General features: G+C 42.5%; 2 protein-coding genes and 1 long non-coding RNA gene across 4 annotated transcripts in view; 2 read left to right on the top strand and 1 right to left on the bottom strand.

The window, feature by feature from the left end:
* The window catches only part of LOC137382721 (uncharacterized), a 46,124-nt gene that overhangs the window by 7,764 nt on the left and 13,465 nt on the right, over positions 1-24,895 (top strand). The gene's annotated exons all lie outside the window — the stretch shown is intronic.
* kntc1 (kinetochore associated 1) overlaps positions 10,446-24,895 on the bottom strand; it is a 154,493-nt gene continuing 140,043 nt past the window's right edge. The window contains exons 58-64 of one of the 2 annotated variants that reach the window (XM_068055050.1): positions 23,921-23,975; positions 23,745-23,808; positions 20,686-20,815; positions 20,059-20,148; positions 18,417-18,562; positions 15,055-15,145; positions 10,446-13,348 (exon numbers count right to left, since the gene is read on the bottom strand). In XM_068055050.1, the coding sequence (XP_067911151.1) occupies positions 13,325-13,348; positions 15,055-15,145; positions 18,417-18,562; positions 20,059-20,148; positions 20,686-20,815; positions 23,745-23,808; positions 23,921-23,975 (600 nt within the window). In that variant the 3' untranslated portion in view covers positions 10,446-13,324. The remainder of the gene's footprint in view (positions 13,349-15,054; positions 15,146-18,416; positions 18,563-20,058; positions 20,149-20,685; positions 20,816-23,744; positions 23,809-23,920; positions 23,976-24,895) is intronic. The other variant, XM_068055051.1, reaches the window with a different exon arrangement.
* LOC137382720 (hydroxycarboxylic acid receptor 1-like) lies at positions 10,460-11,600 on the top strand. The gene has a single exon (XM_068055052.1). The coding sequence runs from the start codon at positions 10,517-10,519 to the stop codon at positions 11,477-11,479; it is 963 nt and encodes a 320-aa protein (XP_067911153.1). The 5' UTR covers positions 10,460-10,516; the 3' UTR covers positions 11,480-11,600.

Below are 24,895 nucleotides of genomic sequence, written 5' to 3'. Positions count from 1 at the left end.
CAATATAGTTCCAAGTCAGGATGGTATGCAATTTGGAGGGGAACTTGCAGATGGCGGTCTTCCCCTGTGTCTGCTGCCCTTGTCCTTAGGTGGTATACATTGCGCGTTTGGAAGGTGCTGTTGAACGAGGCTTGGCAAGTTGCTGCTGTGAATCTTGTAAATGGTACACACTGCTGCCACTGTGCAGGGAGTGAATGTTTAAGGTGGTGCATGGGATGCTGGTCAAATGGGCGGCTTTGGCTGGGATGCCGTTGAGCTTCTTGAGTGTTATTGGAGCTACCACTCATTCAGGCAAGTGGAGAGTATTCCAACACACACCTGGTTTGTGCCTTGTAAATGGTGGACAAGTTTTGGGGAGTCAAGAGTTATCGGCTGCAGAATTCCCAACCTCTGACCTGCTCTTGTAGCCACAGTATTTATACGGCTGGTCCAGGTAAGTTTCTGGTCAATAGTAACCCCAAGGATGTTGATGGTGGGGGATTCAGCAATGGTATTGCCATTGAATGTCAAGGGGAGATGGTTAGATTCTCTCTTGTTGGAGATGTTCATGCCTGGCACTTGTGTGGCATGAATGTTACTTACTAAGCCCAAGCCTGAATGTTGTCCAGGCCTTGCTGCCTGTGGGCATGGACTCCTTCAGTATCTGAGGAATTGTGAATGGTACTGAATGTTGTGCAATCATCAGTGAACATTATGATGGAGGGAAGGTCATTGATGAAGCAGCTGAAGATGGTTGGGATCAGGACACTGCCCTGAGGAACTCCTGCAGCAATATTCTGGGCTCAGATGATTGGCCCCCAACAACCACAACAATCTTGCTTTGTGCTAGGTATGACTCCAACCAGTGGAGAGTTTTCTCCCTGATTCCCATTGACTTTGACTAGGAGTCCTTGATGCCACACAGAGTTAAATGCTGCCTTGATGTCGCCTCACCTCTTGAATTCAGCTTTTTTCCATGTTTGGACCAAGGCTGTAATGATGTTTGGAGCCGAGTGACCCTGGCAAAACCCAAACTGAGCATCAGTGAGCAGGTTATTGGTGAGTAAGTGCTGCTTGATAGCACTGTCAATATTACTGTGCTGATGACTGATAGGGTAATAATTGGCCGGATTGGATTTGACTAGCTTTTTGTGGACAGAACATGTCTGGGTAATTTTTTACATTGTCGGGTAGATGCCAGTGTTGTAGCCGTACTGGAACAATTTGGCTAGGGGCGTGGCTAGTTCTGGAGCACAAGTCTTCAATACTATAGCCGGATGTTGTCAGGGCCCACAAGGTATAAACTGGGTCTGCATCATGTTAAATTCTTTTATTGAACACCTCCCATTGATCTGTTGTTTACCCATTAACAGATTTTCCCAGTTTATTGAGGACAGCTTCATTAATCACTGCTTCATGTAGACCAGATGTACTCAGGGTGGAATAAATGATTATTCCAAATCCATTTTCTTATTGGCCTCTATCATATTATCCAGAGTTCACGCTTAAATGACCTTTCAGCACAATTGTACGGTGTCTATAAGCTTGCTGGATTCTTACTGCATCTTTATAATCTTCATTAGAACAAGTATATTAAAAAAGCTCGGAATGAGAAAAGGCCACTCAGCACATCAAGCACACTCCTTTTACAGATCATCTATGATTTCTAGTTTTGTTCCCATTCTTACATAAAATCATAGAATTGTTACAGCACAGAAGGAGGCCATTCAGCCCGTGTCCAAGCCAGCTTTCTGCAAGAGCAACTCAACTAGTCCCACTCCCCTGCCTTTTCCCCGTAGCACTGCAATTTATTTCTTTTCAGATAATTATCCAGTTCTCTTTTGAAGGCTTGAATAATTGCTCTTACATTTGATGACAAATCAACAATGCAACAGTAACAATTACCTGAAACGTTAACTCTGCTTCTCTCTCCACAGATGCTGAGTATTTCCAGCATTAAAGCAATAGTAACATTTTGCATACTTCTCGACTTAGCAAAAGTAACTTGTCTACATGTTACTGCAAATCTAACCACTATCATCACTTTGGATCACAGTTCTGCAGCTGTTTCAAACAAATGCTGTTAATTTTCTCTTTATCTATTTACCCTAATCTGTTTCCTATGTTCAGCATTTCCCTCGAAGTAAAAATTTTTTAAAATTTTCTTCTCATCTCTTTCAATGTAAAGGGACCAAGCACCATTTCTGGCTAAAAGTTTTTAAGTGACATACGAACATACGAATTAGGAGCAGAAGTAGGCCATTAGGCCCCTCAAGCCTGCTCTGTCATTCAATAAGATCATGGCTAATCTGTTTGTGTCTCGAATTCCACACACCCATCTACCCCCAATAATCATTGATTCCCTTGCCTAACAAGAATATATCTACCTCCACCTTAAAATTATTCAATGACCCCACCTCCACCATCTTCTGAGGCAGAGAATTCTAACGTCATATAACCCTCAAAGAAAAGATTTCTCCTCATCTCTGTCTGAAAAGGGCAACACCTAATTTTAAAACAGTGCCCCCTAGTTCTGGACTCACCCACAAGAGGAAACATCCTTTCCACATCCACCTTGTCAAGACCGTTCAGGATCTTACATACTTCAATCAAGTCTCCTCTCACTCTTCTAAACTCCAGTGAAAACAAACCCAGTCTGTCCAACCTTTCCTCATAAGACAACCCGATCATTCCGGGTAAACCTCCTTTGAAGCGCCTTCAACGCAATCACATCCTTCCTTAAGTGGCGCAGTGGTTAGCACCACAGCCTCACAGCTCCAGCGACCCGGGTTCAATTCTGGGTACTGCCTATGTGGAGTTTGCAAGTTCTCCCTGTGTCTGCGTGGGTTTCCTCCGGGTGCTCCGGTTTCCTCCCACATGCCAAAGACTTGCAGGTTGATAGGTAAATTGGCCATTATAAATTGCCCCTAGTATAGGTAGGTGGTAGGGGAATATAGGGACAGGTGAGGATGTGGTAGGAATATGGGATTAGTGTAAGATTAGTATAAATGGGTGGTTAATGGTCGGCACAGACTCGGTGGGCCGAAGGGCCTGTTTCAATGCTGTATCTCTAAAATCTAAAAAAAAAATCTAAAAATCTTAATAAGGAGACCAAAACTACACACAGTATTTGAGATATGGTCTCACCAATACCCGATATAACTGAAGCATAATAAAAGGATAGCATTCCATTAGCCCTCAGTGTGGCCCCCTGCCGCCTGGCAGTGTTCCAAGGCGTAAACCTGGTTGGGGAGGGGGGAGTAATAAAGATTTCAGGACGGAAGGGGTGAGGAAGCGGGGAAAACAAATTTAATTCATTGTGTAACTGGTGGGAAGGGGTTAGAGGCCAAATGTTAGAAGGTTGGGGGGGGGGGGGGGTGGGAAAGCTCAGGTATTTGAGAAATCAATGACCATTTGAGGGGGGTGGGGAAGGTCCTCCATTACTTATTTTTCTATTTAATAAAAATCACTTCTGTTTTGACTTTACAAATTAAAATTAACTGTAAGGGCTTAAAGCCCATTAAAAATGGCGCCAACGCCTGTGCTGTGGCATCAGACGCCATTGCCGGGGACACAGAGGCTGTCCCTACACATCACTGGAGGTGGACGCTCGGCCCCCAATATTTAGATGAGCCCCTGTGCAAAATATCGTGGGGGCTCCTGGGTAGCCACTGAAAGTGGGCACCCCGTCGAGTTCAAATGGCGCCGCTGTGGAGCCCAATATTTCAAATGGAAATGAACCAACGCTCTGCTATAGGGTCAGAATTAGTGAATGACATACTATGTGACTGTGACTAAGGTAAACTATTCCTTCTCAACCTGTCTGCAGCCTTTGACATGGTTGACCACACCATCCGCACCCAACGCCTCTCTTCCATCATCCAGTTGGGTGTGATTGCACTGGTTCCATTCTAACTTATCAGAGGCAGAAAAGCAAAGGCAATGGCTTCTCTTCCGACTTCCTCACTGTTACATCTGGAGTATCCCAAAGATCCGTCCTTGGTTCCCCCTCCAGGTTCTTAGCTACATATTGCCCCTTGGTGACATCATCTGATATCACTCCAGGTTCCACATGCACACTGACAGCACCCAGCTCTACCTCATCACCACCTTTCTCTATTCCTCTGCTGTCTCTAATGTCTGATATCCAGTACTGAATAGAAATTTCTTCCAAGAATTGGGAAAACTGAAGAGACCAACATTGGTCCCTGCCACATACTCCATTCACTAGCCACCGATTCTATCCCTCTCCCTGGCAACTATCTGAGGCTGAATCAGACTGTTCGCAACCTTGGTGTTGCATCTGACCCAGAGATGAGCTTCCGGCCACGTATCATGCCATCACTAAAACTGCCTATTTCCACCTCTGTAACATCACCCAATTCTGCTCCTGCTGCAGCTCATCTGCTGCTGAAATCCTCAGCCATGCCTGTTACCTCTAGATTTGACCAATGCACTCCAGGCCAGCCTCCCATCTTATGCCCTCCATAAACTTAATCTCAGCCAAAGCTCTGCTGTCAGTATTCTAACTTGCACCAAGTCATATTCACCCAGCACCTGTGCTCACTAATCTACATGGGCTCCCAGTTGAATAATGTCTCAATTTTAAAATTCTTATCCTTAAATTTCAAATCTCACCATGACCTTGCCCCCACTCTCTAACCTCCTCCAACCTGTAAACCGTGGCACGGAATCAACTCCCCCTTGTCCCCTTTATTCCCTGCACCCAGTTGATCCTGGCCGTCATGTGGGACAGAAGTCCTCTTAATTCAGGCTCAGGCTGAGTGTTTGGGATATCAGATTTCAAGATAGCCACCTTCCAGCTTAATCCACAGCTACAGTTACTGGCTTAGTACAAAGAGGAGGAACTCAGTCCTTTCTTTAACTATCAATTTACTTTATTCACGTTGTTGTACAATGTAAGAATAAGGCTTATACACTTAGTTAGACAAAAGCATACAACTCCAACTGAGTTATACAGTTAATAACAAAACTAGCTAGAATTCATAAGCACACCCACTAGGTTCCTCTGACCTTTCCCTGACCTAGTCACAGAATACAAAGGATATTACCCAAAAAAGGGAGAGTTAATGCTGGCCGGGCGTTCCGTTCTCTCTCTCTCTTCTACGTCGTCGCCGCGTCGCTCACGCAGGGTTCCACGATGGTTGATCTCCGGAGTTTTCGCAGGCTCTATGCCCAAAAAGCTCTATTCTTATCCTTCCTCTTATCTCTCCAAATCTGAGCTGTCTCTTTCCGGTTGGTTTAAGCCTGCTCACAGCTTCTCTTAATTGGCCCAGGCCCAAAGACCCCGGTATCACACCGTGTCCAAATAAAGCCCTTTTCCTGTGATCAATCCTTTGTCTTGTCTCATAAAGTAATTAGTTCAAACTGGTTTTTACCAGCGCAGGCCAGTGTCCGAGCTCCAGGTTACTACAGGTCAAACAATCCCAACAGTTTGTAACTGATTCTGTATTTCTTACAGCCCCTGGCCAACAAACCCGATAACCTCCAAGATATTTGTGATAATCCAATACTGGTCCCTTGCGCATTCCCAATTTTAATCGCTCCAACATTGGCGGCTGGGTCTTCAGCTGAACAGGCCTAAGCTCTGGAATTCCTTCCCTAAACTTCCCTGCCTCTAACTCTCTTTCCTCCTTTAAAAGCTATCTCTTTGGCCAAGCTTTTGGTCAGCTGCCCTTATTGCTCCTTGTGCAATTTGATGCCAAGTTTTGTTTGACAACACTCCTGTGCAGCATATGTGACATTTTACTATATTAAAGGCACTGTATAAATGCAAATTCAAGTTATCATGCTCTCAACAACTCAAAAATCCTATTTGCGTTATTTAACACTGCCACACACTGCAAGCAGTTTCAATGATCTGTCCATCTATGTATACAAATTCTGTTTGCTGTATCCTGTAGATCAAACGCCATTTAGCTTACGGTTCCAATCTTTCTTCTTCTTCCTCAATCTCACTTTCCACATAGAAACATTGAATTTCATCTGCCATTTCTCAGCCAAGCATACCGATCTAGATCCAGTCAGCTTGCTCTTAGTTGTTTGCCGCGATAACCCTACCATATTTTGCTGTTTTGAGTTTTGTCTCAATCTCCATTCCAAAGCATTGATATACAATGCAAATAGTATAAAGTCTCAGCACAAATTTCTGGGGCAGTCCTCATCAATTTATTGCAGTCCCATGAACGAGAACTATCTCCTTTGATGCCTCCTTTGCCAATGCACTTCAATTACTGCCCACCTAGTCTATGGTTGTCTACCTTACGGATCATCCTGATATGTATGCCATCAAAAGCCTTGCTGAAGTGTAGACAATGTCCATAAATTCCCATTATCCACAAGCTCCAATACTTCCTCAAAGCATGATCTTCTCTTCCGCCAGAGAAGAGTTCTTCTAGATGATGTTGCCACTTACAGCTCTTCAAAACCCCTTATTTCTTTATTGCCCCATTACCACCCCCTTTTGCCTTTCTCCATTATCCAATTTGTCATTTAATCACTCCTGCCTTCTACCTTATCACAGACCTTCCTTTTTATTCTTCCCTTCCCCCCACCACTCCAACTTTCTCTGCCTTGGGACTTGCTTAAAACCTGTTACCTCTCTAACCTTTGCCAGTTATGATGAAAAGTCAACAACCTGACACGTTAATTCTGGTTTTCTCTTTCCACTGATGCTGCTTGGCATGATGTGTTTTTTAAAAAATTATTTTCTGCTTTCATTAAAGTATACATCTCTAGGTGATTTACAGTAAGCTAATATTTTACCCACAGTAGATGGTAAGGTCACTAGCCTAAAATGCCCAAGGCAGTCTTTTCCGCTGTTCCTTTTCTCCAATCCTATGGTACAACTCCTCTCGATCTGTAATACATGCATCATAATCCTGGTCTTCATGATAGAGCACCAGATCAAAAAAAAACATCCGGTTCACTAATGTCCTTAAGGGAAGGAAGTCTGCTGTCTTTACCTGGTCTGGCTGACATGTGACTCCAGACCCACAGCAATGTGGTTGACTCTTACATGCCCTCTGAAATGGCCTAGCAAGCCACTCAGTTGTATCTAACCGCTACGAAGTTAATAGAAAAGAATTAAACCAGACAGACCACCTATCATCGACCTAGGCACCGGAAATGACAACGGCAAACCCAGCTCTGTCGACCCTGCAAAGTCCTCCTTACTAACATCTGGGTGCTTGTGCCAAAGTTGGGAGAGCTGTCCCACAGACCAGTCAAGCAACAGCCTGACATAGTCATACTCACGGAATCATACCGTACAATGTCCCAGACACTGCCATCACCATCCTCGGTTATGTCCTGTCCCACTAGCAGGACAGACCCAGCAGAGGTGGCGGCACAGTGGTATACAGTCGGGAGGAAGTTGCGCTGGGACTCCGAACCCCATGATGTCTAATGGCATCAGGTCAAACATGGACAAGGAAACCTCCTGCTGATTACCACCTACTGCCCTCCCTTGACTGATGAGTCAATACTCCTCCATGTTGAACACCACTTGGAGAAAGCACAGAGGGTGGCAAGGGCGCAGAATGTGCTCTGGGTGGGGGACTTCAATATCCATCACCACTGCTGACTGAGCTGGCCGAATCCTAAAGGACAGAGCGGCCAGACTGGGCATGCAGCAAGTGGTGAGGGAAGCAACAAGAGGGAAAAACATACTTGACCTCGTCCTCACCAATCTGCCTGCCACAGATGCATCTGTCCATAACAGTATTGACCACCGCACAGGCCTTGTGGAGATGAAGCCCCACCTTCACATTGAAGATACCCTCCATCGTGTTGTGTGGCACTATCACCTTGCTAAATGGGATAGATTTCGAACAGATCTAGCAATGCAAAACTGGGCATCCATGAGGTGCTGTGGGCCATCAGCAGCAGAACTGTACTCAACCACAATCTGTAACCTCATGGCCCGACATATCCCCCACTCTACCATTACTATCAAGCCAGGAGACCAACCCTGGTTCAATGAAGAGTGCAGGAGGGCATGCCAGGAGCAACACCAGGCATACCTCAAAATGAGGTATCAACCTGGTGAAGCTACAACACAGGACTACTTGTGTGCCAAACTGTCTAAGCAGCATGCGAAAGACAGAGCTAAGCAATCCCATAACCAACGGATCAGATCTAAGCTCTGCAGTCCTGCCACATCCAGCCGTGAATGGTGGTGGACAATTAAACTAACTGGAGGAGGTGGCTCCACAAATATCCCCATCCTCAATGATGAGGGAGCCCAGGACATCAGTTCAAAAGATAAGGCTGAAGCATTTGCAACAATCTTCAGCTAGAAGTGCCGAGTTGATGATCCATCTTCACCTCCTCCTGAAGTCCCCAGCATCACAGATGCGAGACTTCAGCCAATACGACTCACTCCGCGTGATATCAAGAAACGACGGAAGGCACTGGATACTGCAAAAGCTATGGGCCCTGACAATATTCCGGCAATAGTACTGAAGACCTGTGTTCCAGAATTTGCCGTGCCCCTAGCCAAGCTGTTCCAGTACAGCTACAACACTGGCATCTCTCTGGCAATGTAGAAAATTGTCCAGCTATGTCCTGTACACAAAAAGCAGGATAAGTCCAACCCGGCCAATTACCGCCCCCATCAGTCTACTCTCAATCACCAGTAAAGTGATTGAAGGGGTCATCAACAGTGCCATCAAGCGGCACTTGCTTATCAATAACCTGTTCTGTGATGCTCAGTTTGGGTTCCGCTAGGGCCACTCAGCTCCTGACTTCATTACAGCCTTGGTTCAACCATGGACAAAAGAGCTGAACTCAAGAGGTGAGGTGAGAGTGACTGGTCTTGACATCAAGGCAGCATTTGACAGAGTATGGCATCAAGGAGCCCTAGCAAAACTGTCATCAACAGGAATCAGGGGGAAAACTCTCTGCTGGTTGGAGTCATACCTACGCAAAGGAAAATGGTGGTAGTTGTTGGAGGTCAATCATCTGAGCTCCAGGACATCACTGCAGGAGTTCCTCAGGGTAGTGTCCTAGGCCCAACCATCTTCAGCTGCTTCATCAATGACCTTCCTTCAATCATAAGGTCAGAAGTGGGGATGTTCGCTGATGATTGCACAATGTTCAGCACCATTCGTGACTCCTCAAATACTGAAGCAGTCCGTGTAGAAATACAGCAAGACCTGAACAATATCCAGGCTTGGGCTGATAAGTGGCAAGTAACATTCGCACCACACAAGTGCCAGGCAATGACCATCTCCAACAAGAGAGAATCTAACCACATTCCCTTGACATTCAATGGCATTAGAATCGCTGAATCCCCCACTATCAACATCCCAGGGGCTACCAGAAACTGAACTGCAGTAGCCATATAAATACCGTGGCTACAACAGCAGGTCAGAGACTAGGAATCCTGAGGCGGGTAACTCACCTACTGACTTCCCAAATCCTGTCCACCATCTACAAGGCACAAGTCAGGAGTGTGATGGAATATTCTCCACTTGCCTGGATGGGTGCAGCTCCAATAACACTCAAGAAGCTAGATGCCATCCAGGACAAAGCAGTCCATTGGCACCCCATCAAGAAACATTCACTCCCTCCACCACCGGCGCACAATGACAGCAGTGTGTACCATCTACAAGATGCACAGCAGCAACGCACCAAGGCTCCTTAGACAGCACCTTCCAAGCCCACAACCTCTACCAACTAGAAGGACAAGGGCAGCAAATGCATGGGAACACCACCACCTGCAAGTTACCCTCCAAATCACACACCATCCTGACTTAGAACTAGGGATGGGCAATAAATGCTGGCCTAGCCAGCGACGCCCACATCCCATGAATGAATTTAAAAAGTCATTTATTCTGAACATTTTTCATGTTTGTGTACATTATTTTAATAGAGTTTCTAATCTCTGACCTTCATGAAGAGGTAGAACAGATATTTAGACCCCAATTTTTCCATATCATTCTTATATAGTTCCTAGTTACAAGTTGCAGAGCTAAATGATTAGATGGCCTGAAGCAGCTCAGTAACTGCTCCCTGTTCGAGCCTCCATATCAAGTACGTGACTCGTGGTTTGGTAAGTCCTCCTCAAAGATTCTTACGAATGGAGGAACAGAGATCTAGGGTACATTGAGAAAAGGTTATAAATGGGTCAATGGGATGCTGGTTTTGTCTATTGCAATACTGAATACAGAAACAAGAAAATGTTGAACTTGAACAAGATATTAGCTATGCCACAGTTCAAGTAGTATGCTGAGTTCTGGGCACTCTATTACAGGAATGCCAGTGGAACCTTATCAGATTTGTTCAATGAAACAGCACTAAAATGGTAACAGGAATGAGGTTACAGTCATGAAATGCAAAATAGAGGTTTTTCTGAGAACAAAACTGGAATAGAGGTCAACAGGATTTCAAAATGATGAAATGCTTTAATTTACATCACACAAGGAACTGGCTAAGCAACAGAACCATATATAAACTACTTCGGCTACTTTATCACAGCGGAAAGGTTCAGGGTACTGGTCTCAACACAACAATGAATGTCTCAACTGAATTTGACAAAACGACGCTTATAATGGTTGCAATACCGTTACTGTTGGTGGAGTTCATTCTCGGATCAATTGGTAATGCAATTGCTTTATGGATCTTTTGCTTTCGGATGAGACCTTGGAAACCAAGTACAATATATTTGTTTAATCTGACGATAGCAGATTTTCTCTTGATGTGTTGCTTACCATTTCGACTGGCTTACTACGTAAACAAAATGAACTGGATCTCTGGAGATGGCACTTGTTGCATGCTGTTATTTATGGTATCTTTGAATCGGGCAGGCAGCATTGGTTTTCTCACACTTGTGTCAATAGATCGCTATTTTAAAGTTGTTCATCCTCATCATAAACTAAACTCTATATCACAAAGATATGCTATCGTGGGAGTAAGTTTTATATGGACTGTAATGATATTTATGACTTCATACCTTCTCTTTGAAAGTCATGTGTTTGAACAGAAGAACCTTACATACTGTGAGAGTTTCGACTTGTACAGTTCTTTATCTGATGCTGCAACTTGGCATGATGTATTTTTCTTTGTTGAATTTTTAGCCCCACTTTGTATTATCCTCTTTTGTACATTCTCAATCATTTCAAAACTTCAGTACAAGAAAAGGGAAACTACAAGAAAATATCAAAAGGCTGTACATACTGTGGTAATTGTTGTAATCGTGTTCATTCTGTGTTTTCTGCCCAGCAACATCAGTAGACTAGTTGTGCTGATAACACAGTCAAACAAAAATAGCAAGGTATACAAAGCTATGGCTGAGGGATTTTATATTACACTTTGTCTCACTTACATTAACAGCATGCTTGATCCAATTGTCTATTACTTTTCAAGTTCAAAATTTAAAAATGTTTTACATGGGAAGAGTTCACACAAGATGAAAAAGACGACAACTGGAAACTCATCTCACACTTCTGACACCAACAGTAACAGGTTAACATAAGGAAAACTATCATAAATGGGTCAACAACAGCTTCAAATTATTTAGCATGGATAACAGATGTGAATTTAAGCTGAGCTGTGTGCTTGAAAAAAAAACAATGCAAACCTGTGGGCAGCTCTTGCACTCACCAGGAGTGCAAGTCAGGAAATATAGGCACAGGACCTGTGGAACATTGGACAGTTGGAGCAAATGATAAATGGGCCCAGCTGGAGATTGAACTGTGTCTACTGTGTGGGCCTTCTTCCTAAAGGTACACTTCACCTAGTCTCCTGCAGACCCTTGTCAATTTCCACCTGTTTCAAGAGCTTTGGTGATTAGGGAGGTCCCAGCATTCTTTTCCTGAGTGTATTATGCCAGTGTATGATCAATTACCTAGCTTTTGCCTCGGTTGCACTATATAAGGCCCTTGTTATTTGTATGTACACATTTGTGGAATTTGTAATGCAGCATGTTTCTGTAATGTACCCTGCCTAAGAAAGTGTACACTTTGGTTTTCAACATATAAAGTACAAATAAAATGGAAAACCCGAGTAACCACCATCAATTGAACAACCTAAATGCCAGAAAAAAAAGAATCAATTTTTAAAACATATATAATCCCATTGTATCTTTAAACATTTAATATGTAAAAAATATTACTTCTGTATACTTGCCAGTGCAAATTGTGATAACTTCAAAATGTGAAATGGAAGCATTTTAACATTGTGACACCTTTTTTATTTGAGCACATTAAATATTAATTCTGAAACACGATACAGAAAAAGTTAGCTCATTTACAATATTTGTTGTTGTTTTTCAAAAAGAAAACATATGCATCTTTTGCATTTTACAGGTCTTTAATGGTTTCAGAAAAATAAATAGTTTGAGTGCACAATTAATTTAAACAATTAAAATGAGGCTGAATAGAAGATTTATATATGATTTAATATCATTAGTGCTAACTGGACAACCATATTTTAAATAACCTGCAGAGATTTTGAAACATTCCAAATGTTACACGAGTTCTTTTCCACATACTAAATAATGTACTTGGCAACTTTGCACATGGCTGGCCAAATCTAATGTCAAACAGATTAATAGCAGAATGGGAGCAGCTCTATCCATCTTTAAGTGAATAGAGTTTGTCTTCACAAATGATTAACTGAGAGAAAGTTAATAGATGTACAATTATGCAGCTCTATCAACCAGAAGGTAGATAAACAGGAATTAGGCTGATGGAGCACAAGTATATATAACTCCTCAAGATGCCAATTTTTGAAGAGGTGTTGTTCCACACTTGCCAGCAGTCATTAGGTACATTGTCCAGGTCAACATTCTGTATGTGACACCAGACAGTAAATGTAACCTTTGTGATCATATGCAGCATCAGTCAAGCCTGACTCTGCCTCAAACATTGTGCCATTTTTAAAAGGGTTTGTTCACTCAATAGTAACCAGAATCCAGAACCTTGTTGATTTTCCCTTCCCTTGCTAGGAAATAGGGACCAACTACATTGCTGGCACTATCACCCAGCTGAGAATATTAAAGTCAACACAGAACAGGGTTAAATTTCAGACTCAATTGTTCTTTAATACCCAGTCCCATGCCAGTTGGTGCATTTACTCACTGACAGGGAATACCTAACACATCATTTGTTGGCAACCCTATATGAAAGCATTTTAATTTCTTCTATCCTGAAGTGAAACTACTTAAAAAAAAAAAATGTCTAGCATGAGAACATACACAAGGATGATTACATGGTAAATGGCAAAATGCTAATACAACTTCCTGTAAAGATATCTTTCCATAGGAAGACAAAGAAAAATTATTTTTACTTAAAGCACTGTGTTGCTTACTCTGCTTATTCTACTTCTGTTCCTGAAGAAACTCCTGGAGGAATTAAAAGAAAATCAAAAAAAGTTATGCAACAAGTTTAGATTTTTAAAAAATTATTTCTTGATCAAGTATCATTCTTTATGTGCCCTTAGGCAGTTACGACCAAATTTTAAGTGAGCAAAACAGGTGGATTTGGGTCAGGTAGACAGTTAAAGCATTAGAAATCTGTTTTCCGACCCAAACTCAGCTTCAACCCGCGCATTTCGGCTTTAACTGAAGATACAAGGTGGACGGGTGACCTACCCGAACCAAGGAAGCGGGTTGCAGCTTTACATATAATAGTGAAGCTACAAACCTCATTGCCACTCTATTTTTGAAGTTCTACTGCTGTTGGCTGGGTTTCCTGAGCGCTGGGTCACCCAGCAGCTTCCTCAAGGTGAAGACTTGGTGAATTCAGGAGGTAATTGCCCTCACACTTACCCTGAATCCAGGGGCTTGCCTGAGAAGCCTCCATGATCAGGGTACTCTCCTGACCACTCGCACAATGGCCTTCCTCACACCCACCCGTCACTTCCACAACAGCCTACCTCCTCTTCTCTGCCCCAAGGCCCTGATACCCTCCCTAAACACCATAACTCCCCCATCAAGAGGCCTCTGACCTTTCCCCACTTAGGACCTGACCTTCCCACACCCCAGGATGGGCAGCCCTCTCCACTGCCTCATCTTCCGGTGACCCCACTCCCACCTTACAGTCAACTCTCACCTTCTGATTCCCTCACCCATTTTTGGCACGGATTTACCTGTTGCTGTGCCAGTGATCAGCTCCCTGCCTGACTGAAGGCCCACGTCAATAAAGCTGGACCTTCAGGCAGGGAATGGATCACCGATGTCACTAGCACTACTGGAGGGAATCCCAACTTTGCTCTCTGCAGGTCAGGTCAGTGGAAATTCTGCCCTTAGTATTAACAGGCTATTTGGCTGTGCAGGGCATCGCAGCTGCACCTGACACTATCCTTACTCTTCATATGTATATATGCTTGTACAGGCACTTCCAAAGGGGTCACTGCATAGTTCTCAGACCAGGAATCCTGAATGAATTTTCCCCTCTTTTCCAGCACATTAACATTGAAGCTAACTGTTCCCCACAGCTTCTCAGCTGATATCAGCTAATTCAGTACAGACCAGGACTGTAACTCAACCACTATGTAGCACGTTGAACCACAAGGGTAGTTCTCTCATACCGCTTCCGACATTTCTGTCTGCAACATATAATACCCCTTACCAGGTGGTGACTTGCTCACATGCTTCTACAAACATCACTCTCCAACTGATGATTGAAAGTGTACACAAGTAGCTCAGAGTAACCTTGTCCACCTCCACCCCACTTCCAATCTTCCTATGAGGAAGTGCTTGGCCTCCATGTGGTGCCTCCTCATAATAACAAGGCTGAGACCAAGAATCTCAATAAATTTGCAAGGAAATCAAAGGCACATGCTATTATGCGATAGATTGGTATATCACCCTACTCTGAAACATTTAGTTTCACAATATCTTTTTATTTAAAAAAATAAGTTTTTGTAATGCAAATATTATCCCTACTAGGTACTGTCCGGTACCCATTTCATCGCTTGATTTAATTGAATGCCTATTTTACATCAGTGTTGCACAATATGAGGATGGTTTTACTGAAAGTAGTGCATATTACATTATCTCGTAAGAGAAAAACTTACAAGACACACTTCTTTAGAAATATATAGTACCTTTAAAATTTCAGCAGGAGAAATGTTTGATTTGATGGATCTTCCTTCATGCCTTAGATATTCAGTTACCACAGAGATAGCATCATCTAGGCTGCAAGAGTAAAACTGAATTACTTACAAGTATCTGTGGTATTAATGAAGAAATATCACTGAGTGTATAAGCACATTTGACAATAATCGAATCACACATACCCACCTTTTCAAGCGCCTATTTTGATTAAACGGAAGGCTAAACTACACATATGTCTTTTATTCAAGCATTTTAAAAAACTATTTATGGCATTGAGGCAGAGCATATTGGAACAACATCAAAGCTGAGGTGGGTTACTGGCTCAACCCCACACAAATATAGGAAAAGAAAGGCAAGAAAAGATTATGCTCATCTGATCCATTACTGTGTAGCCTTGTGCACCATGCTCCCCAACAGGAAAACAAGTGACCAATCTCAGAAAAACTGGAAAATTCCTCCTCAACTCTCGACAGCAATCCAACGAACCCCTGGAGATAATGTTTACCTATGACACATCACCAGACATACCTACACTAGCCTCTGTAGTCAAAACAAGGTACAGCTAAAACACTGTACTTGATTCAATTCAGTATTAATCCTACACCTTACTGATTATAGTTATGACTTTATTTGGCACAATCAAGAATTAATATATCACAGTATTAAAGCAGTGGTTATATAGTACAACTGAGAATTATTCTATCCCATTATCCTTTGGGAAGAAGCTGTGAATCCATTCCCCATTCCTTCTACTCTTGAGCCTTCGTTCACTTGCCTTGTGCTCTCCATACAATCTTCTACACTAAGAAACCCAAATCCCTAAAGTTACATGTCAAAAAGCAGAACTGTGGCAAAATCCATCCAATCATATTTTTCCTAATATTCTGCAATCATAACCTCAGCACATACATGTCAAGACACAGACACTGCCTTATGACCCTGTTACGACTGGGTGAGGAAGGGGTCTCAGGCTCCCCTCTGGACCCTTTCCTGGTTTGGCCGTAACAGTGTTTAATTTTTAAAAACACACTGTTTCTCGCTTCACCTCAGTGAGTCCTTGCTCCCTGTTCTCTAATTGTAATTGTAAATGAACCAATCAGACAGATTTTCTTAGGTTTAAACAAGAAAGATGTAAGTTTATTAACCTTATCACACTAACTCAGTTAAAATTACTAAAATATGCGAAGCAACCACACCAACATGCATACGAGATAAACACACACTCACAAACAGATACATAGAGGGAGAAAGAATAAAGTCGGTTGGAGTAGTAAATGGAATTCAGTTAATGTCTATAGTTTGGACATAAAGTTCTTGATTGTAGTTATGTCTTGCAGTTCTCGCTGGGACCCACTACACACTTTCAAACTTGTTTCACTGGTACCAGAAGGCTGAAGAGGTCCTCTGTCTTGAGGCTTAAGTTGCTTCTGTGGGTCCCTGGCGAGTAGGGTGGGAGGATGCTCATGTGGAGCATAAACATGGTCATAGGCTGTTGGGTCAAATGGCTTGTTTCGGTGCTATAAATTCTATACCTCTGATACCTTTCAATATTCCTGCCCATCAGAAATTTATGTCATCACTCTCAATATCCTCCACTTTCAATGCCTCCCTGGATAGGCTATTCACTTTCACAAACATCTACGTTAAGTAGCTGTATCTTGTGTGAATTCACAATTTTCCTGTGTAAGTTTGAATTCATATCTTCTTATCCTACAGCTTGTGTTAATATGGATGAATATTCGGGGATTCAATTGATCGATTCCCTTGTGCTTAAATAAACCATAATAAGATTAACTCCAAATGTCATTTTCCAATTTAAACATTCATAGTACTCTTATTTTTGACCTCATAGTTCAAATGCCCAATCCCACTGGATCAGAATTTGTTGCTACTCTTCCTATCCCACTGCCAGGATTTCCCCCGTGGTTCTTCTCAGGCAGTCGCTCAGATGGAGGATGGCTTGCTTTCACTCTGGTTCGATGGGTTCTGGGATGGCTGATAAGTCCATCGGGGCAGGTGTTGCTTGAAGGGTCAGGAAAATGAGTAATGTCCCTCACAGTACAGTGTTCACAACTAAACATGCTACTCCAAGGTGAGGGTGGACCAGTGACTCCTATGAGTTACATATAACTTCCCATTTTCCAGAGAAATAGGTGTTACAAAACACAACTGAGCTATTTGTTTAGAGGGGTTTTATAAATAGGCGTATCCATGACAAGATGGTAAACCTATCACTGGGTATCTTTCAGTTAGAATATTGCATCCAGCACTGAGTGTCCTACTTCATGAAGGATGTCAAAGCCATAGAAAGGACAAAGGAGAAATTCACTATGATATAAGGGCTAAGAGATTTTAGTTATGAGGAGAGACTAGAGAAGCTGGAATGCTTTATTACAACAATGACGGTTAAGAGATGTAATAGAAATGTTCAAAATTATAAAAGTTTAAAAATTAAGTAGGGAACAATTGCTGCTGCTGGTCAATGAGATGGAAACTAGTAGGCATAAAGTTAAGATCACCATCAAAGAACAAGGGGAGAGGTTAAGAGCATTATTTTCTTATTACACAACAGGGTTATTAGTATATGGAATGAGTGGCGCAGTGGTTAGCACCGCAGCCTCACAGCTCCAGTGACCCGGGTTCAGTTCTGGGTACTGCCTGTGTGGAGTTTGCAAGTTCTCCCTGCGACTGTGTGGGTTTCCACCGGGTGCTGCTGTTTCCTCCCACAGCCAAAGACTTGCAGGTTGATAGTTAAATTGGCCGTTGTAAATTGCCCCTAGTGTAGGTAGGTGGTAGGAGAATGGTGGGGCTCTGGTAGGAAATATGGGATTAATGTAGGATTAGTATAAATGGGTGGTTGTTGGTCGGCACAGACTCGGTGGGCCGAAGGGCCTGTTTCAGTGCTGTATCTCAAAAAAGAAATACTGGCAGAGGCAGAATCCATGATGGTTTTTAAAAGGAAAGTGGAAGAATTTTTAAGTATGGGGTAAGAACAGGGGATTGGCACTGTAGATTGCTCTTTCAGAGAACTGGGCACAAGTACAATGGGCCAAATGATTATTACCTGCTGTAAAATTCTATAATACTATGTCATACAGCTGCACTGACTGCCCCTAAATTGTCCCTCCTTCCTTTGACTCAGAGCACCCCCTGCAAGATGAGAGGCATTTCCAGATCAAAAGTAACATTCAGATCACCAAACTAATATTTGCAAGAGACAGGCAAAATAAAATATCAAAAAAAAAATTGAACCATTACTGATGTGTCAGTCAAATAAAATGAGTAAGTTTCAACTGACTTGAGAATTACCATACATTTATGCAGTTCTACTCAATTTCTTTTTCAAACTTACCAGTTTCTATCTACAAGGTAATTCGCTAATTCTTTCACTTGTTGGTTGTCAATCATGTGTTGCTTCAGAAAAGGAAAGAATTTTGTCCCAATAAGCTTCTCATACTGTTTTTTGTCTGCAATGTTGCCCAACGCCAATTCTTTAATCTTTAGATATTAAAACAAAACAAATTTACGACATATTAGCACTTGTTTTTTTAATGGAAACACTATCTATTTTGGCTGGTATATTCTTAAGTAAACTAATACAAATGCCACTTTTGCCCTGCAAATACTGAATGCAATTCTTTAACACAGTCAAATATTGAAGTCAATGAACATATCAGCTCTGATGAGAAATCATTAACTTGAAACGTTAACGCTCTTTCTATCTCCACAGATGCTGCTTGGCTTGAGTGTTTGCAGCATTTTCTGTTTTTATTTTAGTTTTCCAGCATTTTGACACCATCACTCTATTGTTACTGCTGTTAAAGAAATCAGCGAACCACTGATAACACCATTTTAAAATCCAAACCCAAGTGTAAACTTCTATGATTATATAATCAGTGTTACAAGGAATGCCACCAAATGGGAATGAAATGTAATTTTCTTCAGTACTAATCAATTTCTTGTGGCACTGAACACGAGGAGTCAAGATCAAGTGCAGTATTATTCTGGTCAAGTAGGATTAAAGGGTGTCAGATAACACCCAAGGTCAGGGAGGAAGAGCAAGAGAAGGAAGGAATTGCACAATACAACTTAATTTAAAGGCAATTGTTGATGTAGGGGTAAGCTTGCGCTATTCTTGCTACTCGTCCTTCCACTAACACTGCTGCTAAAATAAGTCCCACACATCAATAATGAAATGGTAGTAATGACCCATTATACGACATTTTATCCAGTGGTATAAAAAAGATCTTGCAAGTTAACAGGAGACTCAAGAGCTGGGCTTTTTATTAATGAGCTCTTTGAGTACTTGCAATATTTAATTAAAACTTCTTTTGATTTCCACTAACGTATTACTATGATTTTTAGCCTTGGCTTCAGCATTGTACTGATCTTGCCCATTCCAGAGTCCTGCCTGCTAGTGCTATTCGAGTGTCCAGCTATTTGCAACTACTATAATAAAAGCAAAATACTGCGGATGCTGGAAATCTGAAATAAAAACAAGAAATGCTGGAACCACTCAGCAGAAAGAGAAGCAGAGTTAACGTTTCGGGTCAGTTAACTCTGCTTCAGTTAACTCCCGAAACGTTAACTCTGCTTCTCTTTCCACAAATGCTGCTAGACCTGCTGAGAGGTTCCAGCATTTCTTGTTTTTATTTGCAACTACTAACCTGCTCCAAAGCCCAAGCTTTTACGTCACCATCAGCCCACTGTCAAGACCTTCCTAATAGTGCTTTTGATACTATTCAAAGATTAGTCTACCCACTATGACCACTAATCTAATAGAATAACATTTTGATGCAGACGAAAGCTTAATAACAGTATTATGACAGAATATATTCAAAAAAAAAATATTGGTTAAAACTTTTGTTCATTTAATTTTTCAGATCTTAAAGATAGTGCCCAAAACGTTAACTTATTTTTTTCAATCTACAGATGCAGTATTTTCAGTCTTGTAGCATTCTCTGTTTTTGTTTCTGTGCAATAAGCCATCTTGCCTTGAATGCATATCCTGCAACCTCTCCTGTTGTCATGTGATCTATAACTTGCTGCAAAAGGATCACAGGATCAATTGACGAAAGGAATCCCTGCAACCAAAATAAAAATATTAAGCAAAATGACTTAAAAAAAAAAATTCATTCAAAGGAGCATTGCCAGCATTTATTACCCATCCCTAATTGCTCTCGCGAAGGTGGAGGTGAGCCACCTTCTTGAACTGCTGCAGTCCATGTGTTTTAGGTATACCCACAGTGTTGTTAGAAGGGAGTTGAACATTACATTTCCTATAATATGCAACAGGTCAATGCCTGAAACTTTTTTGTTGCTTCACATTTCTAACATAGGTTCACACATTGCTGTGCAGATAATTTAAAAAAAACTATCATGTAATGTGACACCTATTTAATTCTATTTGCTTAATCAATTAGAAACATAAAATTCATTACTTAACAGCTCTAGGCTAAATCGAGTTACACAAAATGTATTGAAATATTAAGGATGCCATCATATTAATTTGGCTAGTCCTACATATACATCTTTTTGTCTTTACCGAAAACCAATGTGGTTTCCAATGGAAAACAAATGCACTATATGTAGCTCATATTTACTGCTTCAAAACTACACACCTGTATTTGTTGTTCCTTTTTCTCAGAATAAGGGATAAGTAGCAGACAACCCAGAGCAAATGCCAACAACTCCAGCTGTACATACTGCTTTGCAATGCCAATAAGGTCAAGATCAAGTAGAATAGGACATCTTCAGGATCAGAAAATGAAATGATATGAACAGTATTTTAAGCACTGTGCAAATTAAAAAATTTTTTCACTAAGGTGCGATAAACCATGCCAAGAAATTAAAGCTAAATGGAAAAGTCAAAACAGAGATTCCTCCATGTACTTAATCATTTGTTGTTTGTATATTAGAACATAAGACTCTTTGTAAACACATAACTCCATGTAAATATTTATCAATCAAATTTTTAAAGATTTATCTAAAAACAAGATCATCTTGCCAACAGAAAGCTGCTAGCTAATAGTGGAATTAGTGTAGATGGACACAAAAATGACTGAATCCAATATGTTCAACATTTGACCAGTTGCCTTGAGAGAAAATAGGACCTTTAAGAACAGAAAATGAATGGTATGAACAGTATTTAAAAACTGAGCATAATTAAACAAAATTAACAGTCACCCTTATAGGCTTATAATAGTGAAGGAAACATATTCAGTAGAGGGAAGAATATCTTGTCTTTCACAACTTTTAGATATTCCAAACTGTTTCACAGTCAATAATTTACTTTTAAAAAGTCACAGTTCCAAGGTAAGCAAATGTGGCAGCCAATTTGTGCATGGCAAAGGTTCTATAAACAACAAATTAGGTACATTGCCAGTTAATCTCTTAACATCTTTGGTTTAGGGATAAATGCTAGTTAATCACTGAGAACTCTCTGTTTTTCAAGTAGAAATATAGATTTTTCTTTTTAACCCACCTATACTGACAGTGCCTCAATTTAAAAACTGATCATAACAAAGGCACCTCTGATAATGTAGCACTCCTTCAGAAATGCACTCAAATGTCAGTCTAAATTATGTGCTCAAGTTCTGGAGCAGGGTTTGAACCCAGGGCCTTTGAGGTCACATGCAAGAGTTCAACCACAGAGTCTGGCTACACTGTAGCTGCATATACTCTATTTATTTATATACATGCCAAAGGATGACACAAGAAGAAATGTATGTTAATTTCAGATAGCTGGTAAGTAAGGAAGACAGCTTCATAAAGGAATTTGTACGTTCAATGTTTGACTCAGAAAAAAAATTGCTTCAGCGAATATGCTGCGGATCATGGTGAAAGCGCTCCTGTAAATAAAGAAAGGCTGCGTTTGCTGACAATGCAACCACTAGGTGGCGCAGTACTTGCAAATGCGCAGATGCAGGCTCTTCAACTGGAACTTCAGTGTCTGCGACATTCAGGCAGCTGCCAGGATTAAAGATGGCGCTGTTCAATTTATCACAGGAAATGCTTATGACATGATCATTCCAGCAAACTAACCTTACATTAAGTTGGATGGAAGCCCAGTAATATGCTATGTAGTTATAGGATAATAACTGTAATCCTTAGATCCATTTAATATTCCAGTAACCCTATTAACTACACAAGGAATTTTATGATTGAATTTCCATTGGAAGATAGTGAATTGGCACCCCGATCGGGGCTAAAGTGTGGCGAGTCGAAGAGACTTAGCAGTTGGCAGGAAAAAAGACAGAGGCGCAAGGAGAGAGCCAACTGTGTAACAGCCCCGACAAACAAATTTTTCTGCAGCACCTGTGGAAGAGCCTGCCACTCCAGGCGCTGCTCCACACACCACTGACCACCTCCAGGCGCTTACCCGTTGTCTCTTGAGACAAGGAGGCCAAAGAAGACCCCGATCGATGGAAAAGAAAATCGGGCAGAGTATAAAATGTGCTGCCAATTCATTATCGTGATTCGTTTATATGACTGACCAGGTCTGATTTCACCCGAATGCAGCTACTAGCTCCCACCCCATTGGCCACTCTCCCCACTCAGCAACTCGCTTTCTCCCCCTCCTCCCCACCGGCCGCTTCCCCCCCCTCAGCCACTCGTTTCAGACCTTTCTGCTCCCCCCCCCACTTCCTTGGCCGATTGTTCCCTGCCCACACCACCCTGTTGTCCGGTCAGTCAGTCACTCCTCGCCCCCTCCCTTTCCGCACCCCCCCCCATCTAGCCACTAATTGTAAGCCGCACGGCTTCCCTCCTCTCAGCCACTCGCTCCCACGTTTGATCATTCTCCACGTGCTGCTCGAAGAAGCAAGCAGGCTGCAAGGGGTGATGGGGCGACGTAGGAGCGATTGGCCGAGAGAAGGGAAGCGGCGCGGCCTAGAGCTAGCGGCTGAAGTGGGGGGGGGGGGGGGGGGGGGGTGCGGTGCGGGGAAGCAGGAAGCTAGCGGCCAGAGAGTGGGGTGACGGGGGGAGAGGGGAAGCGGGAGCAAGCGGCTGGAGAGCAGGCTGGCGTGAAGCGAGGAACAATCGGCCGGGGAGTTGGGGGGAGCAGCGAGGTTTGGAGCGAGTGGCTGAGAGGAGCAAGTGTTGAGGCCTGGAGCGAGTTGCCGAGATTGGACAGCGGCTAGTGGGGCGGGAGCGAGTGATGAAGATCGAGCACCAGCCTCAAAGTCTCCCATTCAGCTGCTTCCTCCAGCCAAGTGTGGGGCTGGATACCCGAAGAGACTTAATCGTGCATGTGCGAAGATGGACCAGGCGCGGATACACGATGACGTTGGCGCTGCGTGATGACTTCATCCCATGCATGCGCCACTTAGTCCTGACAAGTTGTAGCTGCACATGTGCGCAGCTTGGAGCACTATGATGACATTAGCGAGCCACTGCGTTGTCAGGAGTCACTTTGATAAGGAAATTTGTTCGCTTCCCTATCACCTGCTGTATCCTGAATGTTAGTCTCAAGGTGCTATCCAACAATTTAAAATAATCCCAACAGTTGCCCCTCTCTAGAAGTTTGGATAGGTTTCATAAATACCAAATAAATCCTTAGAGACCTACAGTCCAAATCTTTAGAATTGATTTCCTACATTTTACTGGGATAAAACATTAATGAGGGGAGGTAAAAAGTTATTTGGTTAATTGACATAAGATTTTATTCAGCAGCACTTACTTGATCAAGAGCACAAATGACTCATAACAAGCTTCCAATTGCTTTGGACTTGGAGGACACGAGGCTGGATAAAAGAAATAAAAAATAGAAAGCTAGTTTTTCGGTTGCAAATCTTCTGCTGGATCACCACTTGAAATTTAAAAAATGCTAAAGGTTTATTTAAGAAAACTACATACCTGAAAGGAAAGGTGCAAGAATCACACTACGCCATGCTCTGGTAAAATTTGGAATCTGTACAAAATAAATTTATGATTCTTAAGCATTAACCAGAACACTGGAAAGAAGTACTAAGTTTTTGTTACTGAGCGGAATATTTACGAGTTTATAATTTGAAGAAACGAAAACCACCCATCACAGCAAAAAAACAAAATCAGTCATTTGATAGCGATTCACAGTATTGACAAATACTCCTCTGTAAAAAATAATTTTCAAAGAGTCAAGCTGCACTCAGTGGGCTGAATTTTATCAGGGCGCTGTGAGAGCGGCAGCCTTCCGACATGGAAGTGCCGCCGCACAGCCCCCGCAATATTACACACGGTGGCTGATTTAAATAGAGGGGGCGGAGTGGCCGCCCCTGATGACGTAAAGGGGGCGGAGCGGCCGCCCCCATCACCGGCAATGACACCCGGTGCCACCACGCAGGCACCACCACCATTTTTAAAGGACTTTAAGCCCTTAGCAAAGATTTAAATTTTTTAAGGTACAGTAGACGTGATTTTTTTAATATTTAGGAGATGGAGGCCCTTCCCCAACAACGCCCCCCCCCCATGGTCTTTTCATTGCTCAATATTAACAAAACTTACTTTATCCCCGACCCGAACTTCCCCCCCCCCAACCCTTCTCACATTTGCCCTTCAACACCTACCCACCATCCCCACTCCCAATAAAAAGTGCTTTCCCCGCTCCCTCACCCCTCCCACCCTCAAAATTTTATTCGCTCCCCCTCCCCACCAGTGTCTCGCTTCAGAATTCCGAGGGCGCACAAGTTGCGATCGGCAGCGGTAAAATCGAGCTGGGAACAGCCACCGCCAGCAGGTAAGTTCATTTGCATCTGATTTGTTAATTTACATATTTAGATGAAGGCCCTGCCGCCAAGCTGGTAATAAGCAGCAGGACCTTCTCGGGCGAGCCTCTCCCTGCAGAATTTTACA

Source organism: Heterodontus francisci, chromosome 23 (genome assembly GCF_036365525.1).
Source record: "Heterodontus francisci isolate sHetFra1 chromosome 23, sHetFra1.hap1, whole genome shotgun sequence".
NCBI lineage: Eukaryota > Metazoa > Chordata > Chondrichthyes > Heterodontiformes > Heterodontidae > Heterodontus > Heterodontus francisci.
This window is presented reverse-complemented; position numbering and strand designations above follow the sequence as displayed.

What these genes read in the sequence shown, in the direction of transcription:
- LOC137382720 (XM_068055052.1), top strand. Translation starts at nt 10,517, where the DNA reads ATGAATGTCTCAACTGAATTTGACAAAACGACGCTTATAATGGTTGCA.